This window comes from Oncorhynchus nerka, linkage group LG11 (genome assembly GCF_034236695.1).
Source record: "Oncorhynchus nerka isolate Pitt River linkage group LG11, Oner_Uvic_2.0, whole genome shotgun sequence".
NCBI lineage: Eukaryota > Metazoa > Chordata > Actinopteri > Salmoniformes > Salmonidae > Oncorhynchus > Oncorhynchus nerka.
In genome coordinates this window covers 16,996,617-17,016,426 of record NC_088406.1, presented here as the reverse complement: position 1 = coordinate 17,016,426, position 19,810 = coordinate 16,996,617, and the positions used below count along the sequence as shown (strand labels likewise).

At 38.0% G+C, this 19,810-nt stretch overlaps 1 protein-coding gene across 7 annotated transcripts in view; it reads left to right on the top strand.

Annotated features, from left to right (window-relative positions):
• The window catches only part of LOC115125746 (arf-GAP with Rho-GAP domain, ANK repeat and PH domain-containing protein 1-like), a 183,461-nt gene that overhangs the window by 58,914 nt on the left and 104,737 nt on the right, over positions 1-19,810 (top strand). For all 7 annotated transcript variants that reach the window (XM_065024262.1, XM_065024259.1, XM_065024261.1 and 4 more), the window contains exon 9: positions 19,017-19,231. In XM_065024262.1, the coding sequence (XP_064880334.1) occupies positions 19,017-19,231 (215 nt within the window). The remainder of the gene's footprint in view (positions 1-19,016; positions 19,232-19,810) is intronic.

Below are 19,810 nucleotides of genomic sequence, written 5' to 3'. Positions count from 1 at the left end.
TACCATCATCATCATTACACTACCATCATCATTACACTACCATCATCATTACAACTACCATCATCATTACAGTTACCATCATCATTACTACTACCATCATCATTCTATCATCATCATTACAACTACCATCATCATTACAACTACCATCATCATTACATTACTACTACCATCATCATTACAACTACCATCATCATTACAACTACCATCATCATTACAACTACTACCATCATCATTACAACTACCATCATCATTACAACTACCATCATCATTACAACTACATCATCATCATCATTACATACCATCATCATTCTACCATCATCATTACCATCATCATTACACTACTACCATCATCATTACACTACTACCATCATCATTACAACTACCATCATCATTACTACTACCATCATCATTACAACTACCATCATCATTACAACTACCATCATCATTCATCATTACAACTACCATCATCATTACAACTACCATCATCATTACTCTCAACTACTACCATCATCATTACAACTACCATCATCATTACAACTACCATCATCATTACTACTACCATCATCATCACTACCATTATCATTACTACTACCATCATCATTACAACTACCATCATCATTACAACTACCATCATCATTACAACTACCATCATCATTACACCATCACTACCATCATCATTACAACTACCATCATCATTACAACTACCATCATCATTACAACTACCATCATCATTACAACTACTACCATCATCATTACTACTACCATCATCATTACAACTACCATCATCATTACACTACTACCATCATCATTACAACTACCATCATCATTACAACTACCATCATCATTACAACTACCATCATCATTACTACTACTACCATCATCATTACAACTACCATCATCATTACAACTACTACCATCATCATTACAACTACCATCATCATTACAACTACCATCATCATTACTACTACCATCATCATTACAACTACCATCATCATTACCAACTACCATCATCATTCATCATCATTACAACTACTACCATCATCATTACAACTACCATCATCATTACACTACCACATCATTACTACCATCATCATTACATCATCATTACTACCATCATCATTACATCATCACTACCATCATCATCATTACTACTACCATCATCATTACAACTACCATCATCATTACTACTACTACCATCATCATTACATTACCATCATCATTACTACCATCATCATTACAACTACCATCATCATTACAACTACCATCATCATTACAACTACCATCATCATTACAACTACCATCATCATTACAACTACCATCATCATTACAACTACCATCATCATTACAACTACCATCATCATTACAACTACCATCATCATTACAACTACCATCATCATTACAACTACTACCATCATCATTACAACTACTACCATCATCATTACAACTACCATCATCATTACACTACTACCATCATCATTACAACTACCATCATCATTTACTACCATCATCATTACCATCACTACTACCATCATCATTACACTACTACCATCATCATTACAGTTACCATCATCATTACACTACCATCATCATTACAGTTACCATCATCATTACAACTACCATCATCATTACAACTACCATCATCATTACAACTACCATCATCATTACAACTACCATCATCATTACAGTTACCATCATCATTACAACTACCATCATCATTACAACTACCATCATCATTACAACTACCATCATCATTACAACTACTACCATCATCATTACAACTACCATCATCATTACAGTTACCATCATCATTACACTACCATCATCATTACAACTACCATCATCATCATCAACTACCATCATCATTACAACTACCATCATCATTACAACTACCATCATCATTACAACTACCATCATCATTACATCATTACCATCATCATTACACAACTACCATCATCATCATTCATCATTACTACTACCATCATCATTACAACTACCATCATCATTACAGTTACCATCATCATTACAACTACCATCATCATTACAACTACAGTTACCATCATTACAACTACCATCATCATACCATCATCACAACTACTACCATCATCATTACATTACCATCAACTACCATCATCATTACAACTACCATCATCATTACAACTACCATCATCATTACACTACCATCATCATCATACAGTTACATCATCATCATTACAACTACCATCATCATTCAACTACTACCATCATCATTACAACTACCATCATCATTCATTACCATCATCATTACCACTCATCATTACAACTACCATCATCATTACAGTTACCATCATCATTACAACTACCATCATCATTACAACTACCATCATCATTACAACTACCATCATCATTACAACTACCATCATCATTACAACTACCATCATCATTACAGTTACCATCATCATTACAGTTACCATCATCATTACAGTTACCATCATCATTACAACTACCATCATCATTACAACTACCATCATCATTACAACTACCATCATCATTACAACTACTACCATCATCATTACACTACTACCATCATCATTACAACTACCATCATCATTACAGTTACCATCATCATTACAACTACCATCATCATTACAACTACCATCATCATTACAACTACCATCATCATTACAACTACCATCATCATTACAACTACCATCATCATTACAACTACCATCATCATTACAACTACCATCATCATTACTACTACTACCATCATCATTACTACTACTACCATCATCATTACAACTACCATCATCATTACAACTACCATCATCATTACAACTACCATCATCATTACAACTACCATCATCATTACAACTACCATCATCATTACTACTACCATCACCATCATCATACCATCATCATTACAACTACATCATCATTACAACTACCATCATCATTACTACTACTACCATCATCATTACTATCATTACTACCATCATCATTACACTACTACCATCATCATTACACTACTACCATCATCATTACAACTACCATCATCATTACACTACTACCATCATCATTACAACTACCATCATCATTACAACTACCATCATCATTACAACCATACCATCATCATTACAACTACCATCATCATTACAACTACCATCATCATTACACCATCATCACCATCATCATCATTACAACTACCATCATCATCACAACTACCATCAACTACCATCATCATTACATCATTACAACTACCATCATCATTCACTACCATCATCATTACAACTACCATCATCATTACAGTTACCATCATCATTACAACTACCATCATCATTACAATCATACCATCATCATTACAGTTACCATCATCATTACTACTACCATCATCATTACAACTACCATCATCATTACAACTACCATCATCATTACAACTACCATCATCATTACAACTACCATCATCATACAACTACTACCATCATCATTACAAGTTACCATCATCATTACATCATTACAAGTTACCATCATCATCATCATCACAGTTACCATCATCATTACAACTACCATCATCATTCATTACAACTACCATCATCATTACTACTACCATCATCATTACAGTTACCATCATCATTACAGTTACCATCATCATTACAACTACTACCATCATCATTACAACTACCATCATCATTACAACTACCATCATCATTACAGTTACCATCATCATTACAACTACCATCATCATTACTACTACCATCATCATTACAACTACCATCATCATTACAACTACCATCATCATTACTACCATCATCATTACAACTACTACCATCATCATTACAACTACCATCATCATTACAACTACCATCATCATTATCACAACTACCATCATCATTACAGTTACCATCATCATTACTACTACCATCATCATTACTACTACCATCATCATTACAACTACCATCATCATTACACTACTACCATCATCATTACAACTACCATCATCATTACTACTACCATCATCATTACAACTACTACCATCATCATTACAACTACTACCATCATCATACCATCATCATTACTACCATCATCATTACAACTACCATCATCATTACACTACTACCATCATCATTACTACTACCATCATCATTACTACTACCATCATCATTACAGTTACCATCATCATTACAACTACCATCATCATTACAACTACTACCATCATCATTACAACTACCATCATCATTACTACTACCATCATCATTACAACTACCATCATCATTACAACTACTACATCATCATTACAACTACCATCATCATTACAACTACCATCATCATTACAACTACCATCATCATTACAACTACTACCATCATCATTACAACTACCATCATCATTACAACTACCATCATCATTACTACTACCATCATCATTACAACTACCATCATCATTACAACTACCATCATCATTACAGTTACCATCATCATTACTACCATCATCATTACAACTACCATCATCATTACAACACCATCATCATTACACTACTCATCATCATTACAACTACTACCATCATCATTACAACTACCATCATCATTACAGTTACCATCATCATTACAACTACCATCATCATTACAACTACCATCATCATTACAACTACCATCATCATTACAACTACCATCATCATTACAACTACCATCATCATTACAACTACCATCATCATTACAACTACTACCATCATCATTACAACTACCATCATCATTACAACTACCATCATCATTACAACTACCATCATCATTACAACTACCATCATCATTACAACTACCATCATCATTACAACTACCATCATCATTACTACTACCATCATCATTACTACTACCATCATCATTACAGTTACCATCATCATTACAACTACCATCATCATTACAACTACTACCATCATCATTACAACTACCATCATCATTACAACAACCATCATCATTACAACTACCATCATCATTACCATCATCATTACAACTACCATCATCATTACAACTACCATCATCATTACACCATCATCTACTACCATCATCATTACAACTACCATCATCATTACAACTACCATCATCATTACAACTACCATCATCATTACAACTACTACATCATCATCATACCATCATCATTACTACTACCATCATCATTACAACTACCATCATCATTACACTACCATCATCATTACTACTACCATCATCATTACAACTACTACCATCATCATTACTACTACCATCATCATTACTACTACCATCATCATCATACTACCATCATTACTACTACCATCATCATTACAACTACCATCATCATTACTACTACCATCATCATTACAACTACTACCATCATCATTACAACTACCATCATCATTACAACTACCATCATCATTACAACTACTACCATCATCATTACAACTACTACCATCATCATTACAACTACCATCATCATTACAACTACCATCACATTACTACCATCATCATTACAACTACCATCATCATTACTACTACTACCATCATCATTACAACTACCATCATCATTACAACTACTACCATCATCATTACAACTACTACCATCATCATTACAACTACCATCATCATTACAACTACTACCATCATCATTACAACTACCATCATCATTACAACTACCATCATCATTACTACTACCATCATACCATCATTCAACTACTACCATCATCATTACTACTATCCATCATCATTACAACTACTACCATCATCATTACAACTACTACCATCATCATTACAACTATCATCATCATTACATCATCATTACTACCATCATCATTACAACTACTACCATCATCATTACAACTACTACCAATCATACATACCATCATCATTACTACTACAACTACTACCATCATCATTACTACTACCATCATCAATACTACTAACATCATCATTACAACTACTACCATCATCATTACAACTACTACCATCATCATTACAACTACTACCATCATCATTACAACTACTACCATCATCATTACAACTACCATCATCATTACAACTACCATCATCATTACTACTACCATCATCACTACCATCATCATTACAACTACCATCATCATTACAACTACCATCATCATTACAACTACTACCATCATCATTACTACTACCATCATCATTACACTACTACCATCATCATTACAACTACCATCATCATTACAACTACTACCATCATCATTACAACTACCATCATCATTACTACTACCATCATCATTACAACTACTACCATCATCATTACACTACTACCATCATCATTACAACTACCATCATCATTACAACTACCATCATCATTACAACTACCATCATCATTACAACTACTACCATCATCATTACAACTACCATCATCATTACAACTACCATCATCATTACAACTACTACCATCATCATTACACTACTACCATCATCATTACACTACCATCATCTACCATCATCATTACAACTACCATCATCATACAACTACCATCATCATTACATTACCATCATCATTACTACCATACCATCATTACTACTACCATCATCATTACAACTACCATCATCATTACAACTACCATCATCATTACAACTACCATCATCATTACAACTACCATCATCATTACATACCATCATCATTACAACTACCATCATCATCATTACCATCATCATTACAACTACCATCATCATTACAACTACTACCATCATCATTACAACTACCATCATCATTACAACTACCATCATCATTACAACTACCATCATCATTACTACTACCATCATCATTACTACTACCATCATCATTACAGTTACCATCATCATTACAACTACCATCATCATTACCACTACTACCATCATCATTACAACTACCATCATCATTACAACTACCATCATCATTACAACTACCATCATCATCACAACTACTACCATCATCATTACTACTACCATCATCATTACAACTACCATCATCATTACTCACTACCATCATCATTACAACTACCATCATCATTACAACTACCATCATCATTACCAACTACTACCATCATCATCATTCATCACTACTACCATCATCATTACAACTACTACCATCATCATTACAACTACCATCATCATTACAACTACCATCAGCATTACAACTACTACCATCAGCATTACAACTACCATCATCATTACAACTACCATCATCATCATTACTACTACCATCATCATTACAACTACCATCATCATTACAACTACCATCATCATTACAACTACTACCATCATCATTACAACTACCATCATCATTACAACTACTACCATCATCATTACAACTACTACCATCATCATTACAACTACCATCATCATTACAACTACCATCATCATTACAACTACCATCATCATTACAACTACCATCATCATTACAACTATCATCATTACAACTACCATCATCATTACAACTACCATCATCATTACAACTACCATCATCATTACAACTACCATCATCATCTACAACTACTACCATCATCATTACAACTACCATCATCATTACAACTACCATCATCATTCACACCATCACTACCATCATCATTACAACTACCATCATCATTACTACTACCATCATCATTACTACTACCATCATCATTACTACTACCATCATCATTACAACTACCATCATCATTACAACTACCATCATCATTACTACTACCATCATCATTACTACTACCATCATCATTACAACTACTACCATCATCATTACAACTACTACCATCATCATTACAACTACTACCATCATCATTACAACTACCATCATCATTACTACTACCATCATCATTACTACTACCATCATCATTACTACCATCATCATTACTACCATCATCATTACTACTACTACCATCATCATTACAACTACTACCATCATCATTACAACTACCATCATCATTACAACTACCATCATCATTACAACTACTACCATCATCATTACAACAACTACCATCATCATTACAACTACCATCATCATTACTACTACTACCATCAGCATTACAACTACTACCATCATCATTACAACTACCATCATCATTACTACTACTACTACCATCATCATTACAACTACCATCATCATCACTACTACCATCATCATTACAACTACCATCATCATTACAACTACCATCATCATTACAACTACCATCATCATTACAACTACTACCATCATCATTACAACTACCATCATCATTACAACTACCATCAGCATTACAACTACTACCATCAGCATTACAACTACCATCATCATTACAACTACCATCATCATCATTACTACTACCATCATCATTACAACTACCATCATCATTACAACTACCATCATCATTACAACTACCATCATCATCATTACTACTACCATCATCATTACAACTACTACCATCATCATTACAACTACTACCATCATCATTACAACTACCATCATCATTACAACTACCATCATCATACCATCATCATTACTACTACTACCATCATCATTACAACTACCATCATCATTACAACTACCATCATCATTACTACTACCATCATCATTACAACTACCATCATCATTACAACTACCATCATCATTACAACTACTACCATCATCATTACAACTACCATCATCATTACAACTACCATCATCATTACAACTACTACCATCATCATTACAACTACCATCATCATTACAACTACCATCATCATTACAACTACCATCATCATTACAACTACTACCATCATCATTACAACTACCATCATCATTACACTACTACCATCATCATTACAACTACCATCATCACAACTACCATCATCATTACTACTACCATCATCATTATCATACTACCATCATCATTACAACTACCATCATCATTACACTACTACCATCATCATTCTACTACCATCATCATTACACTACTACCATCATCATTACCATCATCATTACAACTACTACCATCATCATTACAACTACCATCATCATTACTACTACTACTACCATCATCATTACAACTACCATCATCATCACTACTACCATCATCATTACTACTACTACCATCATCATTACAACTACCATCATCATTACAACTACTACCATCATCATTACAACTACCATCATCATTACACTACTACCATCATCATTACAACTACCATCATCATTACAACTACCATCATCATTACTACTACATCATCATCATCACTACCATCTACCATCATCATTACAACTACTACCATCATCATCATTACACTACTACCATCATCACAACTACTACCATCATCATTACAACTACTACCATCATCATTACAACTACCATCATCATTACAACTACCATCATCATTACAACTACCATCATCATCATACTACTACTACCATCATCATCACAACTACCATCATCATCACAACTACCATCATCATTACACTACTACCATCATCATTACAACTACATCATCATCATACACTACAACTACCATCATCATTACACTACTACCATCATCATTACACTACTACCATCATCATTACTACTACCATCATCATACAACTACCATCATCATTACAACTACTACCATCATCATTACAACTACTACCATCATCATCACAACTACTACCATCATCATCACAACTACTACCATCATCATTACAACTACTACCATCATCATTACAACTACTACCATCATCATTACAACTACCATCATCATTACAACTACCATCATCATTACAACTACCATCATCATTACAACTACCATCATCATTACTACTACCATCATCATCACTACTACCATCATCATCACAACTACCATCATCATTACAACTACCATCATCATTACTACTACCATCATCATCATCATCATCATTACACTACTACCATCATCATCACATCATTATTACCATCTACTACCATCATCATTACACTACTACCATCATCATTCACACTACCATCACACAACTACCATCATCATTACAACTACCATCATCATTACATCACTACTACCATCATCATTACAACTACCATCATCATTACACTACTACCATCATCATCACTACCATCATCACACTACTACCATCATCATTACAACTACTACCATCATCATTACAACTACCATCATCTACCTACATCATCATCATCACAACTACTACCATCATCACAACTACCATCATCATTACTACCATCATCATTACAACTACCATCATCATTACAACTACCATCATCATTACAACTACCATCATCATTACAACTACCATCATCATTACAACTACCATCATCATCACATCATCTACATCATCATTACTACTACCATCATCATTACAACTACTACCATCATCATTACTACTACCATCATCATTACAACTACCATCATCATTACTACTACCATCATCATTACACTACTACCATCATCATTACACTACTACCATCATCATTACAACTACCATCATCATTACAACTACCATCATCATTACAACTACCATCACACTACTACCATCATCATCATCATTACAACTACCATCATCATTACAACTACCATCATCATTACAACTACCATCATCATTACAACTACCATCATCATTACACTACACCATCATCACTACTACCATCATCATTACAACTACCATCATCATCATCATTACAACTACCATCATCATTACTACTACCATCATCATTACAACTACCATCATCATTACAACTACCATCATCATTACAACTACCATCATCATTACACCATCATCATTACCATCATCATTACAACTACCATCATCAATACTACCATCATCATTTTCAACTACCATCATCACAACTACCATCATCATTACTACTACCATCATCATCACAACTACCATCATCATCACTACTACCATCATCATCACAACTACCATCATCATCACAACTACCATCATCATCACTACTACCATCATCATCTACTACCATCATCATTACTACTACCATCATCATTACTACTACCATCATCATTACTACTACCATCATCATTACTACTACCATCATCATTACTACTACCATCATCATTACATACTACTAACATCATCATTACTACTACCATCATCATACTACTACCATCATCATTACTACTACCATCATCATTACTACTACCATCATCATACTACTACCATCATCATTACAACTACCATCATCATTACTACATCATCATTACCATCATCATTACTACTACTACCATCATCATTACTACTACTATCATCATTATTACTACTACCATCATCATTACTACTACTACCATCATCATACTACTCACTACCATCATCATTACTACTACCATCATCATTACTACTACCATCATCATTACTACTACCATCATCATTACAACTACCATCATCATTACTACCATCATCATTACCATCATCATCATTACTACTACCATCATCATTACTACTACCATCATCATTACAACTACTACCATCATCATTACTACAACTACCATCATCATTACTACTACCATCATCATTACTACTACCATCATCATTACTACTACCATCATCATTACTACTACCATCATCAATACTACTACCATCATCATTACAACTACATCATCATACACTACCATCATCATTACAACTACTAACATCATTATTACTACAACTACCATCATCATTACTACTACCACCATCATCATTACTACTACCATCATCATTACTACTACCATCATCATCACTACTACCATCATCATCACAACTACCATCATCATCACTACTACCATCATCATCACTACTACCATCATCATTACTACTACCATCATCATTACTACTACCATCATCATTACAACTACCATCATCATTACAACTACCCTCATCATTACAACTACCCTCATCATTACAACTACCATCATCATTACAACTACCCTCATCATTTCAACTACCCTCATCATTTCAACTACCCTCATCATTTCAACTACCCTCATCATTACAACTACCATCATCATTACAACTACCATCATCATTACAACTACCATCATCATTACAACTACCATCATCATTACAACTACCATCATCATTACAACTACCATCATCATTACAACTACCATCATCATTACAACTACCATCACCATTACAACTACCATCATCATACAACTACCATCACCATTACAACTACCATCATCATACAACTACCATCACCATTACAACTACCATCATCATACAACTACCATCACCATTACAACTACCCTCATCATTACAACTACCCTCATCATTACTACTACCATCATCATACAACTACCATCGTCATTACAACTACCATCACCATTACAACTACCATCATCATTACAACTACCATCATCATTACTGCTACCATCATCATTACAGCTACCACCATCATTACAACTACTACCATCATCATCACAACTACCGTCATCATCACAACTACCGTCATCATTACAACTACCGTCATCATTACAACTACCGTCATCATTACAACAACCCTCATCATTACAACTACCCTCATCATTTCAACTACCCTCATCATTACTACTAACATCATCATTACAACAACCATCATCATTACAACAACCATCACATTACAACTACCATCATCATTACAACTACCCTCATCATTACAGCTACCCTCATCATTACAGCTACCATCATCATTACAACTACCCTCATCATTACAACTACCATCATCATTACAACTACCATCATCATTACAACTACCATCATCATTACAACTACCATCATCATTACAACTACTACCATCATCATTACACTACTACCATCATCATTACAACTACTACCATCATCATCATTACAACTACTACCATCATCATCATTACAACTACCATCATCATCATTACAACTACTACCATCATCATTACAACTACCATCATCATTACTACTAACATCATCATTACAACTACTACCATCATCATTACAACTACTACCATCATCATCACAACTACTACCATCATCATTACTACTAACATCATCATTACAACTACTACCATCATCATTACAACTACTACCATCATCATTACAACTACTACCATCATTACAACTACCATCATCATTACTACTAACATCATCATTACAACAACCATCATCATTACAACAACCATCATCATTACAACTACCATCATCATCACAACTACCATCATCATCACAACTACCATCATCATCACAACTACCATCATCATCACTACTACCATCATCATCACTACTACCATCATCATCACAACTACCATCATCATCACAACTACCATCATCATCACTACTACCATCATCATCACTACTACCATCATCATCACAACTACCATCATCATCACTACTACCATCATCATCACTACTACCATCATCATCACAACTACCATCATCATTACTACTACCATCATCATTACTACTACCATCATCATTACAACTACCATCATCATTACTACTACCATCATCATTACTACTACCATCATCAATACTACTAACATCATCATTACTACTACCATCATCATTACAACTACTACCATCATCATTACAACTACTACCATCATCATCACAACTACCATCATCATCACAACTACCATCATCATCACAACTACCATCATCATCACAACTACCATCATCATCACAACTACCATCATCATCACAACTACCATCATCATCACTACTACCATCATCATCACAACTACCATCATCATTACAGTTACCATCATCATTACAGTTACCATCATCATCACAACTACCATCATCATCACAACTACCATCATCATCACAACTACCATCATCATCACAACTACCATCATCATCACTACTACCATCATCATCACAACTACCATCATCATCACAACTACCATCATCATTACTACTACCATCATCAATACTACTAACATCATCATTACTACTACCATCATCATTACAACAACCATCATCATTACAGTTACCCTCATCATTACAACAACCATCATCATTACAGCTACCATCATCATTACAGCTACTACCATCATCATTACAACTACTACCATCATCATCACAACTACTACCATCATCATCACAACTACCATCATCATTACTACTACCATCATCATTTCAACTACCCTCATCATTACAACTACCCTCATCATTTCAACTACCCTCATCATTACAACTACCCTCATCATTACAACTACCATCATCATTACAACTACCCTCATCATTACAACTACCATCATCATTACAACTACCATCATCATTTCAACTACCCTCATCATTACTACTACCATCATCATTACAACTACCATCGTCATTACAACTACCATCATCATTACAACTACCATCATCATTACAACTACCATCGTCATTACAACTACCATCACCATTACAACTACCATCATCATTACAACTACCATCATCATTACAACTACCATCACCATTACAACTACCATCATCATTACAACTACCATCATCATACAACTACCATCACCATTACAACTACCATCATCATACAACTACCATCACCATTACAACTACCATCATCATACAACTACCATCACCATTACAACTACCATCATCATACAACTACCATCACCATTACAACTACCATCATCATTACAACTACCATCATCATTACAACTACCATCATCATTACAACTACCATCATCATTACTGCTACCATCATCATTACAGCTACCATCATCATTACAGCTACCATCATCATTATAACTACCATCATCATTTCAACTACCCTCATCATTACAACTACCCTCATCATTACAACAACCATCATCATTACAACAACCCTCATCATTACAACTACCCTCATTTTTTCAACAACCATCATCATCACAACTACCATCATCATCACAACTACCATCATCATCACAACTACCATCATCATTACAGCTACCATCATCATTACAGCTACCACCATCATTACAACTACTACCATCATCATCACAACTACCATCATCATTACAGCTACCATCATCATTACAGCTACCACCATCATTACAACTACTACCATCATCATCACAACTACCGTCATCATTACAACTACCGTCATCATTACAACTACCGTCATCATTACAGCTACCATCATCATTACAGCTACCATCATCATTACAGCTACCATCATCATTACAACTACCATCATACAACTACCATCATCATTACTACTACCATCATACAGCTACCATCATCATTACAACTACCATCTTCATTACTTGTACCATCATTCCTTCTACCATCATTACTTCTACCACCATCATTACAGCTACCATCATCATCATTACTACTACCACCACCACTCTACTACCATTACCATCACCCTCCTAACCGTTCCACTACATTGTGGAATGATAAACAACAATAATAATAGAATTAACAATAATAGTAGTAATAAGTAAGTTACTATTTACTATGCAGATGTTATTATTCAGTGTCCCTCAGGCTATGACAGGCAAATACATATTTGGCTGAAAGAGGAGCCGTTATAGATTATATAAGGCTACTATAGACTATCAAGCTGTGAGAGCAGGTCCTGTTTCATCGGTCTTAACTTCAACATAATCAATCATTCATGTAGGCTAATTACACAGCATACGAGTCATTCACACCTTTAAATACAGCCAAGCATTTTATTCTGAAATGAAATAACAAAGGGAGCCTTGACTAATTAAACACTAAATGATTAACTAGAATAATCTCTTAAAAGCCCCGTGTTTTGAATGCATGTTTGAATAGTAAAACATTTGTATCCGTTATGGGTGTACTTTGGGTAGTTTACAAGGGCCCCCAAGGTGGGTGGGTGTATTTTACAAGGGCCGCCAAGGTGGGTGGGTGTATTTTACAAGGGCCCCCAAGGTGGGTGGGTGTACTTTGGGTAGTTTACAAGGGCCCCCAAGGTGGGTGGGTGTACTATGGGTAGTTTACAAGGGCCGCCAAGGTGAGTGGGTGTATTTTACAAGGTCCACCAAGGTGGGTGGGTTTATTTTGGGTAGTTTACAAGGGCCGCCAAGGTGGGTGGGTGTATTTTACAAGGTCCACCAAGGTGGGTGGGTGTATTTTGGGTAGTTTACAAGGGCCACCAAGGTGGGTGGGTGTATTTTACAAGGTCCACCAAGGTGGGTGGGTGTATTTTGGGTAGTTTACAAGGGCCGCCAAGGTGGGTGGGTGTACTTTGGGTAGTTTACAAGGGCCCCCAAGGTGGGTGGGTGTATTTTACAAGGGCCCCCAAGGTGCGTGGGTGTATTTTACAAGGTCCACCAAGGTGGGTGGGTGTATTTTGGGTATTTTACAATGGGCCCCCAAGGTGGGTGTATTTTACAAGGTCCACCAAGGTGGGTGGGTGTATTTTACAAGGTCCACCAAGGTGGGTGGGTGTATTTTACAAGGTCCACCAAGGTGGGTGGGTGTACTTTGGGTAGTTTACAAGGGCCGCCAAGGTGGGTGGGTGTATTTTACAAGGGCCACCAAGGTGGGTGGGTGTACTTTGGGTAGTTTACAAGGTCCACCAAGGTGGGTGGGTGTATTTTACAAGGGCCACCAAGGTGGGTGGGTGTACTTTGGGTAGTTTACAAGGTCCACCAAGGTGGGTGGGTGTATTTTACAAGGGCCACCAAGGTGGGTGGGTGTACTTTGGGTAGTTTACAAGGGCCCCCAAGGTGGGTGGGTGTATTTTACAAGGTCCACCAAGGTGGGTGGGTGTATTTTGGGTAGTTTACAAGGGCCCCCAAGGTGGGTGGGTGTACTTTGGGTAGTTTACAAGGGCCCCCAAGGTGGGTGGGTGTATTTTGGGTAGTTTACAAGGGCCGCCAAGGTGGGTGGGTGTACTTTGGGTAGTTTACAAGGGCCCCCAAGGTGGGTGGGTGTATTTTACAAGGTCCACCAAGGTGGGTGGGTGTATTTTGGGTAGTTTACAAGGGCCGCCAAGGTGGGTGGGTGTATTTTACAAGGTCCACCAAGGTGGGTGGGTGTATTTTGGGTAGTTTACAAGGGCCGTCAAGGTGGGTGGGTGTATTTTACAAGGTCCACCAAGGTGGGTGGGTGTATTTTGGGTAGTTTACAAGGGCCGCCAAGGTGGGTGGGTGTACTTTGGGTAGTTTACAAGGGCCCCCAAGGTGGGTGGGTGTATTTTACAAGGGCCCCCAAGGTGGGTGGGTGTACTTTGGGTAGTTTACAAGGGCCCCCAAGGTGGGTGGGTGTACTATGGGTAGTTTACAAGGGCCGCCAAGGTGGGTGGGTGTATTTTACAAGGTCCACCAAGGTGGGTGGGTGTATTTTGGGTAGTTTACAAGGGCCACCAAGGTGGGTGGGTGTATTTTACAAGGTCCACCAAGGTGGGTGGGTGTATTTTGGGTAGTTTACAAGGGCCGCCAAGGTGGGTGGGTGTACTTTGGGTAGTTTACAAGGGCCCCCAAGGTGCGTGGGTGTATTTTACAAGGTCCACCAAGGTGGGTGGGTGTATTTTGGGTATTTTACAATGGGCCCCCAAGGTGGGTGTATTTTACAAGGTCCACCAAGGTGGGTGGGTGTATTTTACAAGGTCCACCAAGGTGGGTGGGTGTATTTTACAAGGTCCACCAAGGTGGGTGGGTGTACTTTGGGTAGTTTACAAGGGCCGCCAAGGTGGGTGGGTGTATTTTACAAGGGCCACCAAGGTGGGTGGGTGTACTTTGGGTAGTTTACAAGGTCCACCAAGGTGGGTGGGTGTATTTTACAAGGGCCACCAAGGTGGGTGGGTGTACTTTGGGTAGTTTACAAGGTCCACCAAGGTGGGTGGGTGTATTTTACAAGGGCCACCAAGGTGGGTGGGTGTACTTTGGGTAGTTTACAAGGGCCCCCAAGGTGGGTGGGTGTATTTTACAAGGTCCACCAAGGTGGGTGGGTGTATTTTGGGTAGTTTACAAGGGCCCCCAAGGTGGGTGGGTGTACTTTGGGTAGTTTACAAGGGCCCCCAAGGTGGGTGGGTGTATTTTGGGTAGTTTACAAGGGCCGCCAAGGTGGGTGGGTGTACTTTGGGTAGTTTACAAGGGCCCCCAAGGTGGGTGGGTGTATTTTACAAGGTCCACCAAGGTGGGTGGGTGTATTTTGGGTAGTTTACAAGGGCCGCCAAGGTGGGTGGGTGTATTTTACAAGGTCCACCAAGGTGGGTGGGTGTATTTTGGGTAGTTTACAAGGGCCGTCAAGGTGGGTGGGTGTATTTTACAAGGTCCACCAAGGTGGGTGGGTGTATTTTGGGTAGTTTACAAGGGCCGCCAAGGTGGGTGGGTGTACTTTGGGTAGTTTACAAGGGCCCCCAAGGTGGGTGGGTGTATTTTACAAGGTCCACCAAGGTGGGTGGGTGTATTTTGGGTAGTTTACAAGGGCCGCCAAGGTGGGTGGGTGTATTTTACAAGGGCCCCCAAGGTGCGTGGGTGTATTTTACAAGGTCCACCAAGGTGGGTGGGTGTATTTTGGGTATTTTACAATGGGCCCCCAAGGTGGGTGGGTGTATTTTACAAGGTCCACCAAGGTGGGTGGGTGTATTTTACAAGGGCCACCAAGGTGGGTGGGTGTACTTTGGGTAGTTTACAAGGTCCACCAAGGTGGGTGGGTGTATTTTGGGTATTTTACAATGGGCCCCCAAGGTGGGTGTATTTTGTTAGGCTGTGTGGGCGTTAATAGATGCCATTAGAACATGGCTTCTTCTGATTCGCTCCTTCGGGGATCATCATTGTCCCCAGTGCACTCCAGCCTATTCTTATGGAAATTTAAAACATTTAAATCAGAAAAAATACTTTCATCATGGCCACAAATGTCTCTGGCCCAGCCAATATTGTAATCGTGGCACTGCTAGTGTCTGCAGCTGCTGCTGAGAGAGACTGTGTCAGCTAAAAGGTGCAAAGACACACACAGTTATTGTTTTTTTCTTAACACAAAACGGCAAACATGAAACCCACCCGTCCTGAATCAGCCCCATCGGAATGAAAATGAGAACTGTAGAAACAGCAACTCATCTGCCCATAATGCAGACATCAGCATCAAGCTGTTCATATCACGCTGCTGCATGCTAAATCACTCTTCGTGTGTGTGTGTGTGTGTGTGTGTGTGTGTGTGTGTGTGTGTGTGTGTGTGTGTGTGTGTGTAGCTGAGAGGAATGAGTGGGTGGCAGTGCTGCAGAACTTCACTAGGGGGCGCCAGGAAGGCAGCAGGGAGATGACCTCATTGGTCCCGCCCTCCTTTCTGACCCCTGGTTCACCCCTGACCCCTGAACAGCAGGGCTACCTGGAGCTGAGGGGCCTGCGCTCCAAACTCTACACAGTCGTCTCCGGAGACAAGGTCTTCCTCTACAAGAACATGGAGGTGTGTGTGTGTGTGTTTTCAAAGACAAATATGTACATACTCCATGCATTTGAACCCTAGTCTGTTTGGTCCTAGGGCTATTTGAAACAATGGGTGTTTCTCAATAACAATACTACCGTGCTCCACATGCTCATGCTTTGAGTGCATTCTCCAACCACATTCTCTTGAGTACGTTGTTGTGAGGACGAGAGTGTGAAGAATGCGTAAAACATTACATTTGAGAACCACTCGCACTCCCCCTACTGTATTACCTCACGCTGCTCCTCCCCCTACTGTATTACCTCACGCTTCTCCTCCCCCTACTGTATTACCTCACGCTGCTCCTCCATCTACTGTATTACCTCACGCTGCTCCTCCCCCTACTGTATTACCTCACGCTGCTCCTCCCCCTACTGTATTACCTCACGCTACTCCTTCACCTACTATATTACCTCACGCTGCTCCTCCCCCTACTGTATTACCTCACGCTGCTCCTCCCCTACTGTTTTACCTCACGCTGCTCCTCCCCCTACTGTATTACCTCACGCTGCTCCTCCCCCTACTGTATTACCTCACGCTACTCCTTCACCTACTGTATTA